Source organism: Ranitomeya imitator, chromosome 4, assembly GCF_032444005.1.
Source record: "Ranitomeya imitator isolate aRanImi1 chromosome 4, aRanImi1.pri, whole genome shotgun sequence".
In the NCBI taxonomy this organism is placed as follows: Eukaryota; Metazoa; Chordata; class Amphibia; order Anura; family Dendrobatidae; genus Ranitomeya; species Ranitomeya imitator.
The window spans coordinates 387163379-387180596 of record NC_091285.1 but is presented as its reverse complement, the minus strand read 5'-3'; the positions used below and the strand labels follow the sequence as shown (position 1 = coordinate 387180596).

At 39.5% G+C, this 17218-nt stretch overlaps 1 protein-coding gene across 50 annotated transcripts in view; it reads left to right on the top strand.

Annotated features, from left to right (window-relative positions):
- The window catches only part of CELF2 (CUGBP Elav-like family member 2), a 671263-nt gene that overhangs the window by 481121 nt on the left and 172924 nt on the right, over nt 1-17218 (top strand). For all 50 annotated transcript variants that reach the window (XM_069765284.1, XM_069765281.1, XM_069765280.1 and 47 more), the window contains one exon: nt 13601-13649. In XM_069765284.1, the coding sequence (XP_069621385.1) occupies nt 13601-13649 (49 nt within the window). The remainder of the gene's footprint in view (nt 1-13600; nt 13650-17218) is intronic.

The window sequence follows — 17218 nt, the reverse complement described above, 5'->3', positions numbered from 1 at the left end:
AAATCAGATAGTGACAAATTATATTTTTTGTCATCTGTTTTTGTATTTTCTGTCCATGAATATGGGGCATCCATCTTCCCTGAGATTCTGCTAACAGTATTCAAAGATTTTCTTTTCAGCATTCACATAGATCATGGACAGATGACTTCTTTGAGAGTTTTCTAGACATGCTCTGAGACATGTACATAATGTAAATTTGCAGGGAGAAGGAACTGTGAGCATCACTTATGTGAATGTTGGATCCTATGTTGATGATCCTATGATCCTATGATCCTATGATGATCCTATGATCCTATGTGAATGTTGGATCCTATGGGGAATCTCTAAATGCAAATCCCCAAACCAAAATTAAAAAAAGCAGCTAAGTAGTTTCTATTGCGCTAACTTATTTACATTTTAATGCCATACAAGGTCCCCCCAATAGCAAATCTTTCACAGTCCACCGTGACCACTATTGCCAGTAAGATAGGAGATGAAAAAACGTTAGGATCCTGATGGTTATCGCGCTATGCTCTTGGTCTTTCTATTCCATACCATTGTGTCTAGTGGCTTTGTAGTCCATTACTCATCGCCTTTCTGCTTCTCTTCCTTTTACTACTGAAAATCCTCTATACCTCTGAAGCTCCTTTATCTGTACAGTTAGTTTAGCCTTAGCTAGACCCCTTTTACTGATGGGTCTAATGGCATTGGTTAAGTTTTCTACTCTGTCACGCTACCCTACTCTGCTTAGGAATTACTTTGTAACATATTAGTGAAGAAATAGACTAAATAATTTGTACACTTCATTTCTGACCAAGCATTATAGCATATAAAGATTTTTAGATGTACCAACCTAGAGAAAAATATTTTTTTAATGTGATGAACACAATGTGTCACACAATCAGCAGTATTTGTGGAGTCAAGAACCGGAGTCAACAGTTATTCCCATATAAATGTAGCAATATCTGAAAGTGAACCTGTCAGCAGGATTTTGCTAAGTAAACTACAGATACTGTCAGGTTGGTGCTGTTGTACTGATTAAAATAATACCTGGGGTGAAGAAATCCATCTTGTGGTTCTTGTGTAATCAGTGTTAAAAGTTTTCATCTAATGATATGCTCATGCTCGGGGTGGGACTGTAGGCAGAGTCTTATCTTCCTGCACTAAGCCAGAGAAACTAAGGAAAGATCTGCCCACAGGCCCACCCCAAAGCTCAAGCATGTTCCTCATCATATAGACAGACTGTTTGTGCTTTGGGGTGGCCTGTGGACAGGTTTTTTCCTTGGTTTCACTGGCTTAGAGCATGAAGATAAGACCACCTCGGAGCACGAGTATATAATTAGCTGAAAACTACTAAACTACTAACACTGATTATACAAGAACCACAAGACGGAATTCATCAACCAATGTATCATTTTAGTCAGTATTACGTCGCCAACCTGACACTGTCTGTAGTTTATTGAGCAAAATCCTGCTGACATGTTCACTTTAAGCCTCATTCAGACATCCATGTACAGACTATGATGAATAGACTGACCACGGTTCTTCTGAACTGAGCTTGACAGCTTCATATAGGCTATCAAGTTCTGGTCAGGATCCGTGTACAGCACCAGTCATGTATGTACACGGATCATGTTCCAGGGATGTCTGAATGAGGCTTTATAGTAAGACCACTCAACACTGATTCAAAAGTTATCCACAGTTGTTTCTCGAAGACTTCATTTTTCTTTCATCATCAGGATTTAGAATTTTTTACAGATGATGAAAGAAGGTTTAAAAAACTGTGAATGGGTTATGAATCAGTGTTGATCAGGAAGATGTTTCACTAAGATGTGTCACTGAATCTACGCCTATACTCCCGTATATTTCAGTAAATATTTTGACTGAACTATTATATTTGTTTATTTTCCATTAATACTGTAGTAGACTTCAAAGCAATGCACGTCTTTGAAGTAAGAAATATTTTAATTGAATTAAATGTTTTTGTTCACGTAAAAAGAAACAATACAGAAGAAATAAAATTGTATGGACAGCTCTTTAGCTGAGAAATGTATTCTGGACTTGAAAATCAAGGTTATTTTTTTACTGCACATAAGTATTAACTCATAAATGGGAAATTTTGACCTGACGTACAGTAAGACATTAAAGTGAGTGAAATAGATTGTTGAGTATCAAGAAAGCACATAGTATTATCCAGCAAGATGCTCACCCCCTGGGACTGCAGGCATGACAGGACATATTATGAGTTCAGAGCCTATAAAATATTTAAAGATTCTGAAGGAAAAGAAAGAATCTATAATGGAGGTGGCACTGAGATAGAAATTGAAAAAGGCAATGGAATAAAAAATACACACAAACATTTTAGCTATATTCCTCATGTCACTTTTCCACCTTATCAGCACCTAAGCCCCGCCATACTATGACATCAAAAAGGCATCAAGCCCTTTTCTACTTTTCTTTCATTGCCAATATATTTCCCTTGTGTTCTTCTCTATGATCTAGACACCTTAAACTTAGGCTTCTCGGTCCATAATACACTTCTTTACCCATCCACTGTCAAATGGCGGTGGCCTGTTTTAACCTTTTCATTGTATTTGCTAGTGCTAAGTACATGTGTGTGCATTTCTTTGCAAGCTTTTTGCCTGTATGGCGCCAGCATGTGAGAATTGTATTTTTTTCTGCAGCAGGTAGTATCTGAGAATTGCATTTATTTTCTGCGGCAGGTAGCATCTGAGAATTGTATTTTTTTTTTCTGCGGCAGGTAGCATGAGAACTGTATTTTTTTCTGCGGCAGGTAGCATCTGAGAACTGTATTTTTTTCTGCGGCAGGTAGCATCTGAGAACTGTTATTTTTTTTCTGCGGCAGGTAGCATGAGAACTGTATTTTTTTCTGCGGCAGGTAGCATCTGAGAACTGTATTTTTTTTCTGCAGCAGGTAGCATCTGAGAACTGTATATTTTTCTGCAGCAGGTAGCATCTGAGAACTGTATTTTTTTCTGCGGCAGGTAGCATCTGAGAACTGTATTTTTTTCTGCGGCAGGTAGTATCTGAGAACTGTATTTATTCTGCGGCAGGTAGCATCTGAGAACTGTATTTTTTCCTGCGGCAGGTAGCATCTGAGAACCGTATTTTTTTCCGGCGGCAGGTAGCATCTGAGAACTGTATTTTTTTTCTGCGGCAGGTAGCATCTGAGAACTGTATTTTTTTCTGCGGCAGGTAGCATTTGAGAACTGTATTTTTTTCTGCGGCAGGTAGCATCTGAGAACTGTATTTTTTTCTGCGGCAGGTAGCATCTGAGAACTGTTATTTTTTTTCTGCGGCAGGAAGCATGAGAACTGTATTTTTTTCTGCGGCAGGTAGCATCTGAGAACTGTATTTTTTTCTGCAGCAGGTAGCATCTGAGAACTGTATTTTTTCCTGCGGCAGGTAGCATCTGAGAACCGTATTTTTTTCCGGCGGCAGCTAGCATCTGAGAACTGTATTTTTTTTCTGCGGCAGGTAGCATCTGAGAACTGTATTTTTTTCTGTGGCAGGTAGCATTTGAGAACTGTATTTTTTTCCGGCAGCAGGTAGCATCTGAGAATTGTATTTTTTTTTCTGCGGCAGGTAGCATCTGAGAACTGTATTTTTTTCTGCGGCAGGTAGCATCTGAGAACTGTATTTTTTTCTGCAGCAGGTAGCATCTGAGAACTGTATTTTTTTCTGCGGCAGGTAGCATCTGAGAATTGTATTTTTTTTTCTGCGGCAGGTAGCATCTGAGAACTGTATTTTTTTCTGCGGCAGGTAGCATCTGAGAACTGTATTTTTTTCTGCGGCAGGTAGCATTTGAGAACTGTATTTTTTTCTGCGGCAGGTAGCATCTGACAATTGTATTTTTTTTCTGTGGCAGGTAGCATCTGAGAACTATATTTTTTTCTGCGGCAGGTAGCATTTGAGAACTGTATTTTTTTCTGCAGCAGGTAGCATCTGAGAACTGTATTTTTTTTCTGCGGCAGGTAGCATCTGAGAATTGTATTTTTTTTTCTGTGGCAGGTAGCATCTGAGAACTGTATTTTTTTCTGCGGCATGGAGCATCTGAGAACTGTATTTTTTTCTGCGGCAGGTAGCATCTGAGAACTGTATTTTTTTCTGCAGCAGGTAGCATCTGAGAACTGTATTTTTTTCTGCGGCAGGTAGCATCTGAGAATTGTATTTTTTTTTCTGCAGCAGGTAGCATCTGAGAACTGTATTTTTTTCTGAGGCAGGTAGCATCTGAGAACTGTATTTTTTTCTGCGGCAGGTAGCATTTGAGAACTGTATTTTTTTCTGCGGCAGGTAGCATCTGACAATTGTATTTTTTTTCTGTGGCAGGTAGCATCTGAGAACTATATTTTTTTCTGCGGCAGGTAGCATTTGAGAACTGTATTTTTTTCTGCAGCAGGTAGCATCTGAGAATTGTATTTTTTTTTCTGTGGCAGGTAGCATCTGAGAACTGTATTTTTTTCTGCGGCATGGAGCATCTGAGAACTGTATTTTTTTCTGCAGCAGGTAGCATCTGAGAACTTTATTTTTTCTGCGGCAGGTAGCATCTGAGAACTGTTATTTTTTTTCTGCGGCAGGTAGCATGAGAACTGTATTTTTTTCTGCGGCAGGTAACATCTGAGAACCGTATTTTTTTCTGCAGCAGGTAGCATCTGAGAACTGTATTTTTTCCTGCGGCAGGTAGCATCTGAGAACCGTATTTTTTCCGGCGGCAGGTAGCATCTGAGAACTGTTTTTTTTTCTGCGGCAGGTAGCATCTGAGAACTGTATTTTTTTCTGCGGCAGGTAGCATTTGAGAACTGTATTTTTTTCTGCGGCAAGTAGCATCTGAGAACTGTATTTTTTTCTGCGGCAGGTAGCATCTGAGAACTGTTATTTTTTTTCTGCGGCAGGTAGCATGAGAACTATATTTTTTTCTGCTGCAGGTAGCATCTGAGAACTGTATTTTTTTCTGCGGCAGGTAGCATCTGAGAACCGTATTTTTTTCCGGCGGCAGGTAGCATCTGAGAACTGTATTTTTTTTCTGCAGCAGGTAGCATCTGAGAACTGTATTTTTTTTCTGCGACAGGTAGCATTTGAGAACTGTATTTTTTTCTGGCGGCAGGTAGCATCTGAAAATTGTATTTTTTTTTTAGCAGCAGGTAGCATCCGAGAACTGTATTTTTTTCTGGAGCAGGTAGCATCTGAGAACTGTATTTTTTTCTGCAGCAGGTAGCATCTGAGAACTGTATTTTTTCTGCGGCAGGTAGCATCTGAGAACTGTATTTTTTTCTGCAGCAGGTAGCATCTGAGAACTGTATTTTTATCTGCAGCAGGTAGCATCTGAGAACTGTATTTTTATCTGCAGCAGGTAGCATCTGAGAATTGAATTTTTTCTGCAGCAGGTAGCATCTGAGAACTGTATTTTTTCCTGCGTCAGGTAGTATCTGAGAACTGTATTTTTTTCTGCAGCAGGTAGTATCTGAGAACTGTATTTTTTTCTGCAGCAGGTAGCATCTGAGAACTGTATTTTTTTCTGCGGCAGGTAGCATCTGAGAACTGTATTTTTTTCTGTGGCAGGTAGTATCTGAGAACTGTATTTTTTTTCTGCGGCAGGTAGCATCTGACAACTGTATTTTTTTCTGCTGTAGGTAGCATTTGAGAACTGTATTTTTTTCTGCGGCAGGTAGCATCTGAGAACTGTATTTTTTTCTGCGGCAGGTAGCATTTGAGAACTGTATTTTTTTTTTGCGGCAGGTAGCATCTGAGAATTGTATTTTTTTCCTGCAGCAGGTAGCATGAGAACTGTATTTTTTTTCTGCGCCAGGTAGCATCTGAGAACTGTATTTTTTTCTGCAGCAGGTAGTACCTGAGAACTGTATTTTTTTTCTGCGGCAGGTAGCATTTGAGAATTGTATTTTTTTTCTGCGGCAGGTAGCATGAGAACTGTATTTTTTTCTGCGGCAGGTAGCAAGAGAACTGTATTTTTTTCTGCGGCAGGTAGCATCTGAGAACTGTATTTTTTTCTGCAGCAGGTAGCATCTGAGAATTGAATTTTTTTTTCTGCAGCAGGTAGCATCTGAGAACTGTATTTTTATCTGCAGCAGGTAGCATCTGAGAATTGAATTTTTTTCTGCAGCAGGTAGCATCTGAGAACTGTATTTTTTTCTGCGGCAGGTAGCATCTGAGAACTGTATTTTTTTCTGCGGCAGGTAGCATCTGAGAACTGCATTTTTATCTGCAGCAGGTAGCATCTGAGAACTGTATTTTTATCTGCAGCAGGTAGCATCTGAGAATTGAATTTTTTTCTGCAGCAGGTAGCATCTGAGAACTGTATTTTTTTCTGCAGCAGGTAGCATCTGAGAACTGTATTTTTTTCTGCGGCAGGTAGCATCTGAGAACTGTATTTTTTTCTGTGGCAGGTAGTATCTGAGAACTGTGTTTTTTTTCTGCGGCAGGTAGCATGAGAACTGTATTTTTTTCTGCGGCAGGTAACATCTGAGAACCGTATTTTTTTCTGCAGCAGGTAGCATCTGAGAACTGTATTTTTTCCTGCGGCAGGTAGCATCTGAGAACCGTATTTTTTCCGGCGGCAGATAGCATCTGAGAACTGTATTTTTTTTCTGCGGCAGGTAGCATCTGAGAACTGTATTTTTTTCTGCGGCAGGTAGCATTTGAGAACTGTATTTTTTTCTGCGGCAAGTAGCATCTGAGAACTGTATTTTTTTCTGCGGCAGGTAGCATCTGAGAACTGTATTTTTTTCTGCGGCAGGTAGCATGAGAACTATATTTTTTTCTGCTGCAGGTAGCATCTGAGAACTGTATTTTTTTCTGCGGCAGGTAGCATCTGAGAACCGTATTTTTTTCCGGCGGCAGGTAGCATCTGAGAACTGTATTTTTTTTCTGCGGCAGGTAGCATCTGAGAACTGTATTTTTTTTCTGCGACAGGTAGCATTTGAGAACTGTATTTTTTTCCGGCGGCAGGTAGCATCTGAAAATTGTATTTTTTTTTTCAGCAGCAGGTAGCATCCGAGAACTGTATTTTTTTCTGCAGCAGGTAGCATCTGAGAACTGTATTTTTTTCTGCAGCAGGAAGCATCTGAGAATTGTATTTTTTTTTCTGCGGCAGGTAGCATCTGAGAACTGTATTTTTTTCTGCGGCAGGTAGCATTTGAGAACTGTATTTTTTTCTGTGGCAGGTAGCATCTGAGAACTGTATTTTTTTCTGTGGCAGGTAGCATCTGAGAACTGTATTTTTTTCTGTGGCAGGTAGCATCTGAGAACTGTATTTTTTTCTGTGGCAGGTAGCATCTGAGAACTGTATTTTTTTCTGTGGCAAGTAGCATCTGAGAACTGTATTTTTTCCTGCGTCAGGTAGTATCTGAGAACTGTATTTTTTTCTGCAGCAGGTAGTATCTGAGAACTGTATTTTTTTCTGCAGCAGGTAGCATCTGAGAACTGTATTTTTTTCTGCGGCAGGTAGCATCTGAGAACTGTATTTTTTTCTGTGGCAGGTAGTATCTGAGAACTGTATTTTTTTTCTGCGGCAGGTAGCATCTGAGGACTGTATTTTTTTCTGCGGTAGGTAGCATTTGAGAACTGTATTTTTTTCTGCGGCAGGTAGCATCTGAGAACTGTATTTTTTTTATGCGGCAGGTAGCATTTGAGAACTGTATTTTTTTCTGCGGCAGGTAGCATCTGCGAATTGTATTTTTTTCCTGCAGCAGGTAGCATGAGAACTGTATTTTTTTCTGCAGCAGGTAGTACCTTAGAACTGTATTTTTTTTCTGCGGCAGGTAGCATCTGAGAATTGTATTTTTTTTTCTGCGGCAGGTAGCATGAGAACTGTATTTTTTTCGGCGGCAGGTAGCATGAGAACTGTATTTTTTTCGGCGGCAGGTAGCAAGAGAACTGTATTTTTTTCTGCGGCAGGTAGCATCTGAGAACTGTATTTTTTTCTGCGGCAGGTAGCATCTGAGAACTGTATTTTTATCTGCAGCAGGTAGCATCTGAGAATTGAATTTTTTTCTGCAGCAGGTAGCATCTGAGAACTGTATTTTTTTCTGCGGCAGGTAGCATCTGAGAACTGTATTTTTTTCTGCAGCAGGTAGCATCTGAGAACTGCATTTTTATCTGCAGCAGGTAGCATCTGAGAACTGTATTTTTATCTGCAGCAGGTAGCATCTGAGAATTGAATTTTTTTCTGCAGCAGGTAGCATCTGAGAACTGTATTTTTTCCTGCGGCAGGTAGTATCTGAGAACTGTATTTTTTTCTGCAGCAGGTAGTATCTGAGAACTGTATTTTTTTTCTGCAGCAGGTAGCATCTGAGAACTGTATTTTTTTCTGCGGTAGGTAGCATCTGAGAACTGTATTTTTTTCTGTGGCAGGTAGTATCTGAGAACTGTGTTTTTTTTTCTGCGGCAGGTAGCATCTGAGAACTGTATTTTTTTCTGCGGTAGGTAGCATTTGAGAACTGTATTTTTTTCTGCGGCAGGTAGCATCTGAGAACTGTATTTTTTTCTGCGGCAGGTAGCATTTGAGAACTGTATTTTTTTCTGCGGCAGGTAGCATCTGAGAATTGTATTTTTTTCCTGCAGCAGGTAGCATGAGAACTGTATTTTTTTCTGCGGCAGGTAGCATCTGAGAACTGTATTTTTTTCTGCAGCAGGTAGTACCTGAGAACTGTATTTTTTTTCTGCGGCAGGTAGCATCTGAGAATTGTATTTTTTTTCTGCGGCAGGTAGCATGAGAACTGTATTTTTTTCTGCGGCAGGTAGCAATTGAACTGTATTTTTTTCTGCGGCAGGTAGCATCTGAGAACTGTATTTTTTTCTGCAGCAGGTAGCATCTGAGAACTATTTTTTTCTGCGGCAGGTAGCATCTGAGAATTGTATTTTTTTTTCTGCGGCAGGTAGCATCTGAGAACTGTATTTTTTTCTGTGGCAGGTAGCATCTGAGAACTGTATTTTTTTCTGTGGCAGGTAGCATCTGAGAACTGTATTTTTTTCTGTGGCAGGTAGCATCTGAGAACTGTATTTTTTTCTGCGGCAGGTAGCATCTGAGAACTGTATTTTTTTCTGCGGCAGGTAGCATCTGAGAATTGTATTTATTCTGCGGCAGGTAGCATCTGAGAACTGTATTTTTTTCTGTGGCAGGTAGCATCTGAGAACTGTTTTTTTTTCTGTGGCAGGTAGCATCTGAGAACTGTATTTTTTTCTGTGGCAGGTAGCATCTGAGAATTGTATTTATTCTGCGGCAGGTAGCATTTGAGAACTGTATTTTTTTCTGCGGCAGGTAGCATCTGAGAATTGTATTTATTCTGCGGCAGGTAAAAGCTCACCGACACAAAAAGAGGATTTAAAAATCCTCCAAAAAATTCAAAAAAGTCACAGAAAAAAGCAGAGATGTTTACCTGCAGAAGCCTCCAACCAAATGCACCAGCAGGGCGCAGCGGACCCGATAAATGATGGCAAACACACAGGTGCAAAAAATACCGATGAAACAACCACTTTCAATCCAGTGTTGGCTGTTTGGCATTAGTGCACAAAAAGATAAGAGATACTAGTCTGTATATGGCATAATTCACACAAGCAATGCAGAGCATCTGGTTTACAGCCTATTAGTAACGCACATACAGGCGGGCTGCCCAGTGCTACAAAATGCATGCTGTGCGAACAGAGGCCAATAGTTTACAGAGCCATCTTGGTCCGACTGCGCCCTGCAAGATAAAGTGACGTGGGTTGCCAGCTTACGTATTGAGGCCCCAATATAAACTAATACCTTACATACATTGATATGTGGTTTTCTTTTTGCACTTTATCTTGCAGGGCGCAGTCGGACCAAGATGGCTCTGTAAACTATTGGCCTCTGTTCGCACAGCATGCATTTTGTAGCACTGGGCAGCCCGCCTGTATGTGCGTTACTAATAGGCTGTAAACCAGATGCTCTGCATTGCTTGTGTGAATTATGCCATATACAGACTAGTATCTCTTATCTTTTTGTGCACTAATGCCAAACAGCCAACACTGGATTGAAAGTGGTTGTTTCATCGGTATTTTTTGCACCTGTGTGTTTGCCATCATTTATCGGGTCCGCTGCGCCCTGCTGGTGCATTTGGTTGGAGGCTTCTGCAGGTAAACATCTCTGCTTTTTTCTGTGACTTTATTCTGCGGCAGGTAGCATTTGAGAACTGTATTTTTTTCTGTGGCAGGTAGCATCTGAGAACTGTATTTTTTTCTGTGGCAGGTAGCATCTGAGAACTGTATTTTTTTCTGTGGCATGTAGCATCTGAGAATTGTATTTATTCTGCGGCAGGTAGCATTTGAGAACTGTATTTTTTTCTGCGGCAGGTAGCATCTGAGAACTGTATTTTTTTCTGCGGCAGGTAGCATCTGAGAATTGTATTTATTCTGCGGCAGGTAGCATTTGAGAACTGTATTTTTTTCTGCGGCAGGTAGCATCTGAGAATTGTATTTATTCTGCGGCAGGTAGCATCTGAGAACTGTATTTTTTTCTGCGGCAGGTAGCATCTGAGAATTGTATTTATTCTGCGGCAGGTAGCATTTGAGAACTGTATTTTTTTCTGCGACAGGTAGCATCTGAGAACTGTATTTTTTTCTGCGGCAGGTAGCATCTGAGAATTGTATTTATTCTGCGGCAGGTAGCATTTGAGAACTGTATTTTTTTCTGCGGCAGGTAGCATCTGAGAATTGTATTTATTCTGCGGCAGGTAGCATCTGAGAACTGTATTTTTTTCTGTGGCAGGTAGCATCTGAGAACTATTTTTTCTGTGGCAGGTAGCATCTGAGAACTGTATTTTTTTCTGTGGCAGGTAGCATCTGAGAATTGTATTTATTCTGCGGCAGGTAGCATCTGAGAACTGAATTTTTTTCTGCGGCAGGTAGTATCTGAGAACTGTATTTTTTTTCTGTGGCAGGTAGCATCTGAGAACTGTATTTTTTCTGTGGCAGGTAGCATCTGAGAACTGTATTTTTTTCTGTGGCAGGTAGCATCTGAGAATTGTATTTATTCTGCGGCAGGTAGCATCTGAGAACTGAATTTTTTTCTGCGGCAGGTAGCATCTGAGAACTGTATTTTTTTCTGTGGCAGGTAGCATCTGAGAATTGTATTTTTTTCTGCAGCAGGTAGTATCTGAGAACTGTATTTTTTTCTGTGGCAGGTAGCATCTTAGAACTTTTTTTCTGCAACAGTTAGTATTTGGTGTGAATAATAACTAAAACAGGCATGTTAAACAGTAGACTCTCATATAGTTATCTTCCTGCATCGTTGTCCATTTCTATTCTGGTTAAATTAATTTTGACCCTGCTCCTGTGACCTAGGGTATGTGTCCACGTTCAGGATTGCATCAGGATTTGGTCAGGATGTTTCATCAGTATTTGTAAGCCAAAGCCAGGAGTGGAACAATTAGCGGAAAAGTATAATAGAAACATATGCACCACTTCTACATTTATCATCCACTCCTGGTTTTGGCTTACAAAAACTGATGGAAAATCCTGACCAAATCCTGATGCAATCCTGAACGTGGACACATACCCTTAATTAATAAGTAAGACCTGTATCCATAAGAGATGTTAAAATATTAACCTTACCCTGAGTTATACATCATGATTATGCCCCATAATGTCTTCTATAATAAAAGGCATTGTTCCCTCCAATTGCTAAACTTTACAAAGCGAACTATAGTGCTTTCAATAGACTGCCTTGTCACTCCTGTTATTTCCAGCAAAGGTTGTATCTCTCGCTGTGTCAGTGAATATATTTATTTCCAGATGGTATTACAACTGGAAGAAATGTAATCTCTGTACTGTAATTTATTCTGCTATGTTGAACGCCTTGATCCCTATTAGACTTCTCAGCATCACTATCTAGACTCTTCTGAGCAGAGAGTGCTAAATGTTTTTCTTGCACTCAAGGGGTTAAACCGCTCTCAGCGCAGTTGCCTTTCTGAATTGAATTAGCCTATTTAACCAGCGTGTACACATAAATTCAGTACCTTTCATTTTATACACATTCATTCCAGCGGTTGACCTATATGTGTGTTTATATGTATAGATACTTCTAGAGAAATGCATTTGTTTTTATTCAGATCCCCTTCTGGTAATAAATGAATTTGCAATTATTATAGATAATCTTTCTGATGGAAGAAAATGCACATATTTATTGGTTAGTGCCAACAGAATAGTGGAAACATAAATACATTTCAATGTGATGCTAATAGAAATCCAATGTGTTTCCACATTAAAATGTGTATTACTTTTCTCATTGTAGCCACTAGATGACATCGCATTAGCATAATGCAGCGTCATTTGTTGACACAGATAACATCCGCTGACATTTTAGCATAAATGTGTATGAAGTACTTACTTATGGATTATCTCACCACCCATATTCAGAAAATTCACACATTGCCAATGTCCTGTAGAAAACAACCCATTACATATTATAAAGGCTGCCCCTACAGCAGTCAGGTGGACCCTGAAAAGTGGGGACCCATTCCAGGTTGATCTTCTTTCCATTCCAATAAGTGATGAGAACCTACAAAGGTATGTGTTCTTCATCCCATAGGTGCTTAGACATATGGTGGTGTCAGGCAGCACCCAGCAGAAACCTTATTTTATTACTTGCAAAGGGGCCCTCGTCTGCTATGTGTGCAAGTAGGAATCACATGAAAAGAAATTGATCAGCATTGATTTGCTGTTTGCTATTTTATTTTGAGAGAAAATAGAAAATGACTAAAAGATTTGAAAACTACAAAACTATTCAAAATATCCAGTATACCCAACACAATATAGTCCACATATTCTGATAGATTGGCATGTGTATCTGCCACAATCTGTCTTAAAGGAATCTATCAGCACGTTTTTGCCATATCTGAGAGCAGCATAATGTAGGAAAAGAGATCCTGATTCCAGTGATGTATCACTTATATTACTGGGTGCAGCAGTTAGTAACATAGTAACATAGTAACATAGTTAGTAAGGCCGAAAAAAGACATTTGTCCATCCAGTTCAGCCTATATTCCATCATAATAGTTGTGTGACACAATCAGAGTTCTTCGATATAGCATAAAGCAGAGCTCTGAGAGCTATCTCTGCCCACACCACAACTTTCTATGCACATTGTCTATTGACAGTAAGCTGCTTATCACAGGAGGCGGGGTCAGTTTTGCAGTCATGTGAGCTGTAAACCAAGAAGTGATAATCTCCTGCTGATCAAACCTTCATTGGGCCAAAGAAGTGACACACTGCTGACATCTGCGTTTCATCCCCTATCTCATGGTGTCTTCAGATTAGATAGCAAAAACCTGCTGGCATATTCCCGTTAATTAATTTCACAAGACTAGAGCCAGAAGACTGAGCCAATTTAGGCAACCATGATGCTCTTCTGTATGAAAAGAATTGATAAGAATGGGTTTTATGTAAATGATTATTTTAGGCTGGTATATTTACAAGGACCTTTTATTTACCTTTCTCTGACCATACAATAATCCATGTTATATTAAATTATGCGTATCATTATACTGTACATGTATGTGAACATTATTGTAGCCCATTAGAAAATGATCAGAAATGTAATGAATTATAACGTTATATTTTTTAGATGCATCATCCTATTCAGATGAAGCCTGCAGATAGTGAAAAGTCAAACGGTAAGTTTTTGGATTTGTACGTTTTAATCCGTTTATATGATAAATAAAAGGTTAGATAACATTTTAATGTAGCAGCCAATTTGTTCTTTTGCTGTTTCGCTTTTTCCTTCCCTTCTTCCGAGAACAATAATGTTTTTATTCTTTCATTGATATAGCCATATGGTGTCTTGTTTTTCTGCAGGACGAGTTGTAGTTTTAAATTGCACCATACGTTTTACCATTTAATATAAAGAACATGGAAAAACAGACCAAAAATTCCATGTGAGGTGAAATGGTGAAAAACATGTAATTCCGACATTATTTTTTTAATCTATGGGAGGTGGAGCCGCATATTCATTACTGTAATGAGCGGTACCATGTGACCGCTCAGTACAGGAAGAAGCTGTGGCACCAGGGAAGCAGGGACTTGCAGAAACCGCACCAGGAGTAGGCGAGTATAATTAGAGAGCCCCCGCTTCCCCTCCCCAGCCGACCCCTGGGTATGACTCGAGTATAAGCCGAGAGGGGGACTTTCAGCCCCCAAAAATGGGCTGAAAATCTCGGATTATACGCGAGTATATACAGTAATTGGTTTGTGTCTCCATTCTCTAAGACCCATAACTAGTTTTTATTTTTCTAACAATGGAGCAGTTTAGGGGCTTTTTTGTGTGTTGTGCTGAGCTGTGTTTTTTATTGGTACAATTTTCGGGTGCATAAAACATTTTAATCCCTTTATATTGCATTTTTGGGGGGAGATAGAGCAACCGAAAAACAGCAATTTAGCTAAAAATTTTATATTTTGATACATCAGACTTATGAACATGGCAAAACTAAATATGATTAATTTCTTTCTATTTTTGGATAAGGAAAAGGTAAGTTTTTTTATATTTCTTTAAACTTTTTTTTTTATTTTATCTTTATTTTTATGTCTCCTTAGGGGCATTGAGCCTACAATTTCTTGCAGATTTTTTTGCTGCTACTATATACTGCAATACTACAATATTGCAGTTTCCAATAACCCCCCTCCTTCAATTGCACATCAGGGAGCAGCGAGGGAGGGGATTGGAAGCCTGAATGGATGCCTCTTGAGTATCATGCAATTTAATGCTTCTGTCAGGTATTGACAGCACCATTTATGTGGTTATGTAGCAGCTGTCACAGATAGCTCTGATTATTATTACTATTATTATATATTTATATAGAACCATTAATTCAATGGTGCTGTACATGAGAAGCGTTATATCAAAATATAAATATCACTTACAGTAAACAACCTAACAATGACAGACTGATACAGAGGGGAGAGGACCCTGCCATTGCGGGCTTACATTCTACAGGATTATGGGGAAGGAGACAGTAGGTCGGGGGTTGCAGTAGCTCCGATGGTGTTGAGGTGGCCGTGTGATCATTACAGGTTGTAAGCTTTTTTGAAGAGGTGGGTTTTCAGTTTCCTTTTGAAGGATCCAAATGTGGTGGATAACCAGACGTGTTGGCACAGAATTTCAGAGGATGGGGAATATTCAGGAGAAGTCTTGGAGGCGATTGGGTGAGGAGCGAATAAGCGTGGAGGAGAGAAGGAGGTCTTGGGAGGACCGGAGATTACGTGAGGGAAGATATTGAGAGATTAGTGTGGAAATATACGGAGGAGAAAGGTTATGGATGGCTTTGTAGGTCAGTGTTAGTAGTTTAAAGTGGATACGCTGGGAAATTGGGAGCCGGTGAAGGGATTTGCAAAGAGGAGAAGCAGGAGTGTAGCGAGGGGAGAGATGAATTAGTCGGACAGCAGAGTTAAGGACGGACTGGAGGGGTGCAAGAGTGTTAGAAGGTAGGCCACAGAGGAGGAAGTTGCAGTAGTCGAGGCGGGAGATGATTAGGACATGCACAAGCATTTTGGTAGAGTGAGGGTTGAGGAAAGGACGGATTCCGGAAATATTTTTGAGCTGGAGGTGACAGGACGTGGCGAGAGCTTGGATGTTTGGATGTGTGGTTTAAAGGACAGAGCAGAGACAAGGCTTACTCCGAGGCAGCTGATTACCGGGACAGGGGAAAGTGTGAAGTAATTTATTGTGATAGATAGATCAGGTAGGGAAGGTGTGTGAGATGGAGGAAAGATAATTAGTTCAGATTTGTCCACATTAAGTATGGTGGTTAGAGGCAGGAACTGACTGTGTAACACAGCCGGCATCTGTCTTATGTGGCAGCTTCTGAGCCCGCGCCATCCCTATGACATACTATTATGTCCTAGGGAGGGAAGGTGTTAAAGTCATATTTCGATGTCAGTAATTGATGGCATTTGTTAACCCCACCGATTCTAACAACAAAGAGGCTACAATGGTGCCTTAGGGTGTACATCTTCTCCATAGCTTTTCATTTGCCACTAGAGTCCTATTTCTAAATAATCAAGTAGACCTTATTGATGATATGTATTTTGTGTACAAGCAAGTTGATAATGTGATTAAACTGGACATGAACGTGTTCTGTATGGCTGGAGGGTGTGTGATCATTTGCTTTAGTGGGCACAATGAATTCAAGTCTAATACTGGCCAAGAATTGAAATTACCTTGAAATCTTACTATTTTAGGGTTTGCCTAGGTAATATCGCATGACGGTTCATGTAATAAGTTTGTCTTTTCAGCAAATTTGGTTTCCTCGTGACTTTTCCCATGACTTACTATCTTCGTTTTGATCCTGTCGACACAGCTAGTTCCATAAACCCAAAAACGTTTCCATGGAACATTCTGATGTTAGGTGAAAATGGAATGGTACAATGATAATAACAGAAAGCTGCTTATTATACTGACAGTGCTTAATTATGGAAATATATGGGTTTATTATTTGTTTTTTGACTCCTCGTCTCTGCACATAATTACATTGTATTTTCATAGAGTAAACATTCACAGAAGATTCCATTACCCATGATACTATACACAACAGCTGCCAGTAGTAGCTGGGATAAATGTGAATGATAACTAGTAAACATTCCCATAAATTCAATTAATTGAACTTTGTAAAGAAATTCCTGCAGGTCATTACAGCCAGGAATGTTTCCTTATGAAAGAAAAGCGCTTAGCCTCATTAATTAGTAACCAGGGTTTTAAAAGATCTGCATATCTCCCAATGCAAATCATGAATGCCAATAGTTCCCAGTGGGCTTTTGTTTTCCTTCTAAATTTAGAACTCGTATTCATACTGATTTCATTAAAGAGAAAATTTAAAGATGAGTAAAATGGAATTTAATACGAGAATACAGATATACCGTCCTTTTGTATTAAAATTTGTTCTTAGGTTCAGTATGCCTTCTCTGATTATCATTAATTTTCTGTCAAGGACTATTTCAGAAATGTTGCCGCAGGTTGAGCTTATCTGTAGTCAGCATAATCCATTCTGAAGTATAAAGCTATTGACTTAAAGGACTGTTCTCCAAAAAATCAACATATCCCCGTCCATAAGATATCAGCAATTTCTGAGATAACTTTCTGATTGCTGTGAGTTATTATTTGGGAATACCTCAACAGTTAGAAGATATAAAAGTGTTGATGGAGTTACATTTCAAAGACCTGCTTGCCCATATGTGCAGTTAGAAGAGTTGA